The 11,440-nt window shown below is 34.2% G+C and overlaps 1 protein-coding gene across 1 annotated transcript in view; it reads left to right on the plus strand.

The window, feature by feature from the left end:
• Nucleotides 1–11,212, plus strand: part of LOC126273185 (armadillo repeat-containing protein 5-like) — a 233,335-nt gene extending 222,123 nt beyond the window's left edge. The window contains exon 12 of the mRNA XM_049976722.1: nt 11,066–11,212. Within this exon, the coding sequence (XP_049832679.1) occupies nt 11,066–11,069 (4 nt within the window). The 3' untranslated portion in view covers nt 11,070–11,212. The remainder of the gene's footprint in view (nt 1–11,065) is intronic.
• The last annotated feature ends 228 nt before the right edge of the window (nt 11,213–11,440 follow it).

Raw genomic sequence — 11,440 nt, forward strand, 5'->3', positions numbered from 1 at the left:
TATCTATTGGGTTACTGCTCCCTGTGAGCAGTTACATTTTTGAAACTGAAATAACCACAAGAGCCTAGTAAGCAGTGATGGCCAAGAATTTTATGTATCACAGTTAAGTTGCATTCCAAATGTGATACAGTTTAGTTACAAATACTGTGACCAGATTTTACTCTATATATTATGCCAGAGGATTTAATATGTGAGTGTGAGTTTGAAGATAGGTGTGCTGTCTACAGTGTGAAGTCAGTGTGCTATTTTAGCCCAGACACATAGAGATACTAATATTTCTTCCCAGTATCAAGAATCTATGGAAACAGATACAGGAAATCAAGTTCTCAAGAAAACTAAAAATAAAAACAGAGAAATTTCAGATAGAGAATTTTAAGAATTGGTATTTGTGGGAAAATAGACTGGATTTGAAGTTGTGATATCACAAACAAGTTTTTCCGTTTTCCATATTTGTTGATTGCAAAAGAAAATACTGGGTGTGAAGTAATTGGGATGCTAAGATGCATTGATGATCTCAGACATTTATCACAGAAGATAAAGAGTGGTCCAAATCACATATTACTGCAGAGCTAGAGCATAGTCTTTCAGGAAAGCATGCTATTCAACAACTAGATAGCACTTTTAGACAATTAATTAAAGACACAATGGTCAAATTTGCTAAAATTGTTGTGTTCTTCCTAAAATTGTGGATTCCACTTCATAGAAATGACAAATGTAACGACTCTTCAAATTTCACTGCTTAACTTAAGGTTCCCATAGTATCACTTTTTAAATGCTACTGTTCTTAAAGGTGCTTGTATGTGTCTTTCTTTTTTTTTTACAGGCCTTAATCTTCATGGAATTGACAAGTTAATCTGGATTTGGCAACATTAGTGCTAGAGGGTGGCCTAGTGTCCTTCCTGTCACCACCTCTTGCTTCCTGAGGTGGAACTTGTGTATCTCATCTGGCTGTGTTTTGTGTTATCCCATCTGAAAGTATGAGAGTATGTTTGAAGTGTATGTGAATTGATAAATGAGGCATAAAGTGGGTACGAGTCCAGCATTCACCTAGCAAGATCCTGCTAGGTGAACGCCGGACTCATACCCATTTCCTGCTTCAGTTACTTAATTCACAGACATTTCAAACATGTTCTCATACTTTCAGATGGGATAACACAAAACTCAGCCAGATGGGGCACACAAAATTGTTTACTTTCCTGTATGCTGGAGGTTTATCATGACTGAGTAAGAAAGGAAATTGATGCTGTTAATCTTGTATCGGTTATTACAAATGATACAATTGATATTTCAAAATTTTCACAGTTTTTGTAACAATATTAGAGAAGGAAAGTTGCTACTAGCATATAGTGGAGATGCTGAGTCACAGATAGGCACAACAAAAAGATTCTCACAATTATAGCTTTCGACCATTAAGGTCTTTGTCAACAATAGGAACACACACACACACACACACACACACACACACACACACACACACACACACACACATGCAAATGCAACTTTTTTAAAAGAAATTATCTTTTTTATTTTTTCATTATTTTTTAAATGTTGGTACAAAGTAACCCCTACTTGGGGCTACTTTGGACCACTCACTTACTTTAATACAAATTGAATACAAATCACATGTTAGACAATTGTAACCACTTACACAATTATAAGGTAATGACATGACAATACAAAGTAGCAAAAAAAATTATTTACTTATTTGAATAGCTATAAAGAAAACAAAATTTTAGATTTTATTTGAAAATCTTAAACCTTTATTTTTGTTCTACAGACTTGTTTAGTGCTAACTTCTTACACTTGCTCAAAATCAGCCATCTCAGGAACGTTAAAATGTCCCTGTTTCATAAGCTTGGGAGGGTTGATTTTTTTTCTACATGTCAGCCCACTCATAAACAATAATATCCTTTTTGTTGGGTGACTTCCAGGACTTTTTACTCTTGCTCATACAGTCTATTGTAGGACCTAACTCTGCCCAATTAGGAAGTTTTGTTATCAAACCTGGATAGGGCTTTCCATCATACGTGGCAATAACAAAGTCGCCTTCTTTCAAGTTACGTCTTAATGATTCTAGGTCCAGTACCGGTGCTGTTTCCTTGATAGGCTCTATTGTACCAACTTCTTCATCGAAATCTTCAGATTCACTTTCAGTAAAAGAAAGGTGTGAGCCATTATCAGAAGCACTGCCATCATGAACACTGTAGAGTTATCTGATTGGCTTGTTGATTCTTGCTCTCTACTCTGGGCCCCATTTATTGGCTCAGGTTTAGAAGCTGATGTGCCTTCAAAGTCCATTTCATTTTCACTCTAGTCATCAAAGAACTTTGAACAAAGTCTTTTTTCCAGCTAGAACATCCAGATTCTTACATTTCTGAGTTGGTCTATTACTTTTTGTCACATCCTTCCTTTTTTCTGAAAGGTGTTGCATCAAACTTTCTCCAAATAGACTTTTCATAGGGCTGTTGAAGTTACCATGTTGTAGCAAGTGCTCCAGTACTTTGGTTCTGTCAAAAGATATGATACTTTTTTTTAAAATTCAGATATAATATTTTCATTCTTCTCTATATACATACAATCGATCAGCTATTTTAGCACTTTAGGAAATTCATCTTTGGGCAAGACTGTCATTGACTTGTTTTTTTCCTTCCACAAATTCAATATCTTATGCCACTCCCTTTTTATTGGGCCATAGTAGGTGACGTCCAATGGTTGGGTGTTATGTGTTGAGTTTGGTGGCAGTCACACAAATTTTACATCATTATCCTCTCAAGCTTTTACAATTTCTACGTTGATACAGGATCTTAAGTTGCCCCAATCACAACCTTGACACCAGGCAGATTTTTCAACCAAAGAAGTATGGTGATCATAAACCAATCTTCGAATGTCCCCAAATCAAACCACCCACATTTTGTTCTGTGGTACCTGCATCCCGCAGGACCACCCTGTAGACCATAAATGCTCAGATTTATACACCACATGGTAACATCTCTCCACAGCCACTTTCACAAAACATTAAAGAAATACGAGACACTGTTGACTCCATTATGTGTTCAACATACTTCTGCCTCCTTTTACAAATAGATCTTGCTTGCTCCAGGCTCATCTTGCAGGTTTGTCTCATCATAATTCCATATGTCCTCATCTGGAACTTACTGAGAACAGTTTGAATGTCGTCAAAATAATTATTGACTATTGTTTCACCAATTGCATCCCTTACTTGTATAATGTTGCTTGCTGTAACCTCGGGTGATGTTTTATAAATGATACTGCCCAATCGGGACCTTGAAAGTTGTTTTTGAAACTCTTTATTGCATGCCCCTGTTTGTCAAGATAGTCTTTTATGGGGTATCTCAAATCAAGGTCAGTGATAGGAAATCCAAATGTAGCTAACTTTTCAGCAGGTAGGCCTTCCGGTAACCGTAACCCGTAGGTTTTAAGCTTATTTATTATTGTGCTTCTAGGTATATTGTAATACTAACTTATACTTTGTTGTGTTCTTACTGCACTTCGTATGTCCTTCAAACAAACTTAGAAGGCTCAGCAGTACAATCAGTGTACTTTATTGAAACTAGCTTTCTCTTGTAGCTTCTCATCATTCTGCAATCAGCAAGTGGAACAAAAACAACCGAAAGAATATGACACAACAGTAACGTATACAACAATGTTAGTAAAAATATTTTTGTTTTAATTTGGAAGTAAAAATTGTATTTGTAAATTGGTGGGTTTACTTTAGTCCAAGTTAGGCCTGGTACAAAGTAGCCCTGATAAACTAGTTTTTAGGTGAAGTTTACAAAAAGTTAAACATGTACTGTTTTAAAAAATAGAATAAGGAAGAACTGTTGTCACACATTGGTAACGGATTATGAAAGATGATATTTTGACACCTTACTTACCTTATTTTTATCTTGTTACTGAATTCATCCATGAACAAAGGCTTACAAAACCTCCAGTGTAGCCAGTGGTAAAAATTTTAAATTACCCACCACTATTAAAATACTCTCAAGTAGGGTATAAAATATTTTTTAAACCTAAAAATACAAATACATCTTGTTTTGTTTGTTGAGCACAAAAATTTAAAACTTTTTTTTGGTGTTGGACCAAAATACCTTGTAAGGACCAAAGTAATCCCAGTCGAGGGTACTACTAGGCAGTATGTTTTGCATTTGGCCTCTACTTGTTTGGTTATTTACCCTCACTCTCTGACATGTGTCACAGCTGGCAATCTTCTTCTTGACTCATAACCAGAACTCTCATGTGTATAAGTAATTAAAGTATCAATACACTGTTCTGGCCAACATAGTCTCCAATCCTCTGAGTCAGTCTTATGTCTCCTGAATAAAATACCCTTGTGTACATTATAATACTGTTCTGTCTTTTCTCCTCCTTTCTTACCCATCATGCTCTTAACCATTCTGCTCTTAACCATTCTTTTTCCTCTTTCATGCCTTTCAAGTACATAATTTTAAACTTTTTTTTTGTCGTCTCAAAAGTTGTTTGATGATTCACTTCCTAAAGATATCCTTCACAAAGCATCAGCAACTTCATTTTCTGTGCCCTTAATATATCTGATTTCATAATTAAACTGTTGTACAAACAAGACCCATTGAGTAATTTTGTTATGGTGCAGTTTACACACCTGAAGATAACGTAATGCTTTGTGATCATTATAGATGATGAGTTTATGGCCTAGTAAATAATTTTTAAATTTGTTGCTTCCCAATGTACAGCCAAAAGTTCTTTCACAATAATAGTGTATGGCTTTTCATGTTTCTGCAATACTCTACTAGCAAATGCAGGAAATATATGTTCAATAACACCATCAACTTCAACCTCTGGAAATAAATGAGCACCCAATACATCATCACTACTTTCTGTCATAATACAAAAGGAAGAGACAAATCTGGTCTGAACAATATTTGACTTTGACACAACTGTCATTTGATCTCATCAAAAGCATCCTGACACTTCTGATTCCAATCCCAAATGTTTTTTTTCTACAAAAGTTCACACAAGCATGGAGCATTTAAAGCTTGGCTGCTACAAAATTTTCTATAAAATCCAATTAACCCAAAAGTGATTTAAGCTGTTTCTTGTTGTGAGGGGGAGGAAAATTAGCATTAGCATCAAGTTTCTTTTTAACAGGTGCAATTTCTTTTTCAGATACAACATGCCCTAAAAATTTAACTTCCTCCACACCAAATCTACACTTACCTATTTTCAGAGTCATGCCTCCTGATTCTAATTTTGAAAACACATGTCTTAGCAAATTCAAATGTTGTTCCGAAGTCTTTTTTGTGAACAAAATGTCATCAACATACACAATTAATTTGAACTCACTTCACTTCTTAAGGCAGAATCCAGAGCTGTAATGAATTCAGCTACAAATACATTTAGCCTTAATGGCTCCACACAATATTGAAAACACTTACCTCCATACAAAAACACTGTATACTTTTTAGAATTAATTTTAAGTTGGATCTGGTGAAATCCAATGGTCAAGTCCAAACTACTCATGTATTTTACGCAATCAAAACTTGCATAACAGCTCATCCATGTTCTCAGGATTAGCATTTTCTCTGATAAGAAATGTATTAAGATGTCTAGAGTCCAAAACAATTCTCACTGCACCATTTCTCTTACTTACCACAACTAAAGGATTGCTGTAAGCACTCCTCTCTATTACACCACATGTTTCCATTTTCTGAATTTCTTTCTCTACATCTTTCCTTTTTGAAAACTGTATATAATATGGTTTAAGAAAGAAAGGTTGATGATCTTTAAGGTAAAGCATGCACTGATAGCCTTTCACTCTCCCTGGTTTTTCATTAAACATATTTGTAAACTCCATTAACAAATTTCTAAGTTGTTCCTTTTGTATATCATTAAGGGTCATAGCTTCCATTACTTTAGAATCCACTACACTTTCAAAATGCTAATCCTCAGTCTCATTAAAATCTATATCATCATCAAACACCTGGCACTCACCTTGGTTCACAATGTTTTGCAAATAGTTACAACTTTTCCCACAGTTTTAAGATACAGAAATTAGTTTTTACGTAAGTATTACTTTTAGGTCCCAAAACAAAAAAAATTCTTTAGCCTTCCATCCAAAACAAGCCTCAACTTTCACTATCCAATCCATGCTAAAAATTTTATTTTCTTCCAGACTAGGAATCACTAACCATCCATATTCAAAGATTTTGACTTCAATGTTAACGTTAAAAGCACCTGAGATTTTACCAATTTGCTTTGCTTACCTGTAGCCCCTCTTATCTTTATATCTACAACAGGCATTTCCACAAAATTCTTACTATACTGGATTTTGACTCTAAATTGTTCAGATATATCACAAATCAGACTACCTGTATCAGTAAAACAGTTCCCTTCCCATTGACCAATCTTAATGTAAGGAAATTCAAAATCTGAATTATCATCTCTCTTATTAGACACTTCATGTAAAAGATCACTTTCAGTTTCATCAAATGCTACATCTACACTGCTTTTGCAGGGTTTTATTAACTTCACTGGCATCATAGCATTACTTTGGTTACACATGTTGTCAGGTAAAGATTGAACATACTGGGATGGTTCCATAGCACAATTAACATAACTTATTACAGAAGGAACACAAAATACATTACTGTCAGAATTACACTTCCTACTTAGATCTTCTTTCACTTCATTCCACCAATTTGGATACATATTTTGACTAACCACAGCTAACTTATTCCAGAATGCAAATTTATTTATTTTATCATCAATATGGTCCCAGAGAAATTAAAAAAAAAAAATTCACTTTTGTTCTCTAAGTTACGGTTTGGAACATTACTCTGCATGACATTAAAGGAAAACTGTTTTGACTGGACTGCTATTCCATGACTCTTGCTTACATAATCACAAATATCACATACCTTACCCGTATTTGCAAATAACTGTGAAACTTCATTATTCTTAAACTCCACAAAAACCTTATACTCATCACCACCACCATCATCATCATCATCGTTATCATCATATTATTCCAAAACTACTTCATCAATAACATGATTAAAAACACAAGTCTCATCACCATCAAAGTCACACACCTCATCTACTTTCATTTGCAATAAACTACCAGTCTCAGACTTACCAACCTCAGTTATTTCACAGCTTTCATCACATCTACATCAAAAATACCACCTAATTCAGATCAAATACAGTTATTGCCCTTTTTAAATACATCAATAACATTGTTTTCTGACCAAGAAAAGAAATCATTAGTACATGCTGTATCAAAATTATCATTACTCTCACTTTCTGGTTTGAGGTTAGTATCTACATCATTATAATTAACCATATTATTCCAAAATTTTCAACTTCAAATATCTGTACCACATTATTAATACTGTAATTTATTGTCTAATTGTAAGTTTAAATTGGGGGGGGGTTCTGTACTTGTTGTGTCTCCTCACCTCAAAACTGTGGACCTTCATTGAGGTGGACCACTATTTCCCCAATAGTTGCCTCTATGGTTGTTTCTCCTTGCCTATCATTTTCCGCATTATTTCTATTCTGCTGAGGTTCAAATTTTCTGTCTCTATTACTATTTTGACCCTGTATGAAATTACCATTAACCCTGTTTCTGTAGTTGTTACCATTGTGATCTCTATTATTGCAGTTATTATAGTACTTGTTTCTTTCTTTGTTTCTTTCTACTGCCATATCCAGCCTGTCTACATATTGTAAAATTGTTCTAGACAATTGTCAGGTCCATTTACTAAATCCCACTGTAACTTTTCTGGTAATCTCCTTTTTAGTTCATCAGTTAATGTCATTTCGTCAAATGGCCTGTCAAGGTGTGCTAATTTCTTAGGTTGGTTCTTACAGAACTATTTCAATGTACTACCCCTATTCCTATAATTTGGACCATTCAGAAATTCACTTTTAATTCTCCCTTGTTCATCTACTGACCAAAATTTATTTAAAAAACTTTTTACAGGACTGTGGAATGTCTCCCACTGACTTAAATTTATATTTACCCACAACCTTCAAAACATCTTTTAACAAATTTAATCTTTTGGATATCACTCATGCCTGACACAAAACTATCTCTACAGTGGTGTAGAAAATCCACTGGATGTAAATTGTCTGATGAAAAACTTTTGATTGGAATGTTGGACCACGCAATACCATTTTTTGAATACAGATTACTACTGAAATTTTTTGATCTAGAACATTTACATTATTTAGCATACTGTTGTCAACATTTAAAATTTTTTCCTCTATGACCTTTTGATGAACTCTGACATCATTAACATTCCTCTCCTGTTGCAAAAATTGTGCAACTAACTCATTTTCCAAAACAATAAATTTATTTTCTAATACTTCAACTTTTTCATTCACCCTTTTTAATCCATCTAACAAAGCATATTTTAGTTCCGAAACCTGATTACTAAGTTGGTCTATTTGCTACTGTAGCCTGTTCAGTTTGTCATTGTTTTCAGTTCATTTAATTGTCCTTGTAATTAAGTAAACTTTTTAGCTAACTGATCATTAACTGCACTAAATTTGCTATTGTTGTCTGTTTTTATTTCTATTAACTGATCATTAACTGCACTAAATTTGCTATTGTTGTCTGTATTCTTTTTCTCTAATTTTACTAAAATCAACTGCAGTCAACATTTTCACTTGGTTCAAACATGTCTAGGCTGGGTCCTACAGCTTTCATTTCATTAGCACTACCCTCCTCCCTATTCATTTTCCTAGCAATCACATGAGTCCACAAAAAATATTAATTTCAGAAATAGTTTTAAGTGCTTATCTTTTCTGGTGTCCTTCGTCTTAGTTGTCAAGTCCTCTTTCAATTCATCCAGTCCGTGATTGTTGATATCATATGAAATTCTTGTTACTGTTGATACTAGTTTGTTGGACAGTTCTCTGGTCTTCTTTTGTCGCATAATTGGAGCTTCTGAATGTATCTAAAAACTGTAAATTATATGTAATTGCCCTTTGTTCTTCTGCAACAGACAAAATTTCTTTATCAGTCAACAGATCCTGGACAACGCCACCATACATCTCCCTCCCACACATCTCCATTAAAGTTCTCAATCTTTGCACAAATTTTGAAAACTTTGAGAGGAGTAGGATTACAGAAGAAGAACCTTTTTACTTATCTTTATTATCTTGTTGTTGTTGTCAATGGTTCAAAGTCTTATCTAGGGCTACATTATTGCAGCTGAAATTTCAATTTAATCTTTTGTGTTCTTGTTGTACTAAATAACTGATGAAGATTTGCCTGTTGCTATAAATATCTTTTTATTTTATCCCTTTCTTCTAAATCACACTGACTTTACAATGTCCACATAAAAAATAAAAAAAAAACAATAATTACATTGTTTTTGACAAGTTTAGAAAATATCTACCTCCATCAGAGGCACGCCCATCATACTCACATTCTGGAGTACTCACATTATTCCAAAAAGTATACAAACTTTCTTTGCCAGAGAAGAATCTTCACTAAAATATATCATTATTTTGTAAATCAGTCTAGAAATAAATTTAATAATTAGCTTTAGATTGTGTAATTAATAATATGAATTGTAAGTAAGCCAGAAATTTCGTAACTTCATTTTTTTTTTTAAAGAAGATTAATTTTAATTGTTACTACATATCAACTGTAACACATTAATTTCTTTATTATACATTTTAGCCTGAAATATAATACATTGTATACATTGTGAAACAGCTGAGATAATTTTAACCTATGCAAGGATCAATAGTATACATGGTATTGATTATCTCTCTTCTCTCTCTCTCTCTCTCTTTCTCTCTCTCTCTCTCTCTCTCTCTCTCTCTCTCTCTCTCTCCCTCTCTCTCTCTCACACAATGTTAGAGGCAGGTGACTCGTTACAGATCAAGCCATTGTCACCATTATATCATGATCACTAAGGTTTGTCACTATACTGATACTGGCAATAACGTCAGGCTTTGTAGCTATAAAGTGTAAAACAATTCCATTGCATGTGGGTTGTCAAACTAGCTGCTCAATACAGTCATTGGAAAACATGTTCACAACTACTTCACAAGACTGTCTGTCCATATATCCTGGAATGACTGTATAGACTTCCTAGTCTATACTTGCTAGGCTGAAGGAACTTTGGTGGTACTTCACAATGCATGCAGTCTTCAGTGACTACTGTAGGATAATACTGACAAATGACATATTACAAAACACAAAGAAATTCTGGTCATATATAAAGGCTGTAAGTGGCACCAAAGTTACATCCAGTCATCAGAGAATGATACAGGAAATGAAATTGAGAGCACCAAAGTACAAGCTGAAAAGCTTAACTCCATTTACAAATGTTGCTTTACAAAGGCAGACCCAGGAGAATTGCCCCAATTTAATTCTTGTACCACTGAAAAGATGAGTGAAATAAATGTCAATGTTATTGGGATAGAATACCTGTCAGATTCTATGCCAAATTTATGCCTGTGTCATCCCCTCTTACAACAATAATCTGTTGTAGATCCATTGAATAAAACACCCTGCCTATTAGTTGGAAGAATGTTTAGGTCACACCCACTTACAAGAAGGGTAGTGGAAATGATCAACAAAGCTACCATCCAGTACGTCAACATTGATTTGTTGTAGAATCTCAGAATATATTCTAAACTTGAACATAATGAGGCATCTCAAACAGAATAATATCCTTCATGCCAACTAGTATGAATTCTGAAAAATTTGATCATATGAAAACCAGCTCACACACTCACATAACTTACTGTATGTTTTGTATCAAGGCAGCCATATAGATGCAGTATTCTTGACTTCCAAAAGGCATATGACTCAGTAACATATACACACTTATTGTCAAAAGTATGTTCTTATGGGGTATCAAGCCAATTTTGTGACTGGATTGAAGGTTTGTTGGTAGGGAAGTTGCAGCATGTCATTATCGATTGATAGATCTAGAAATAACTTGGTGTGTGTCCAAGAGAAGTGTGTTAGAACCATTGCTGTTCATGTTGTATACCAATGACCATGTGGAGAATGTTAATAATAATGTCATACTATTTGCAGGTGATGCAGTAATCTACAATGAAGTACTGTCTCAAAGAAGCTGTGTAAATATTCAATCAGATCTTGATGTGTAAATATTCAATCAGATCTTGATAAGATTTCAAATTGGTACAAAGAAAGGGAACTTTCTTTAAATGTTGAGAAATGTAAAGTTGTGCACTTTATGAAATGAAAAATAAAAGTAATATCATATTACTATAACGTATCAAATTTGGAATTGGCAAACTCATATCAGTACCTGAGCATAACACTTTGTAGGCACATGAAATGAAATGATCCACTAAAACAAGCTGTAGACTTTGGTACATTCATAGAAAATTGGGGATAGGCAATTGTACTACAAAGGAGATTGATTACAGTTCACTTGTGTGCCCC

The sequence above is a fragment of the Schistocerca gregaria genome, chromosome 1, assembly GCF_023897955.1.
Source record: "Schistocerca gregaria isolate iqSchGreg1 chromosome 1, iqSchGreg1.2, whole genome shotgun sequence".
Taxonomy (NCBI): Eukaryota; Metazoa; Arthropoda; class Insecta; order Orthoptera; family Acrididae; genus Schistocerca; species Schistocerca gregaria.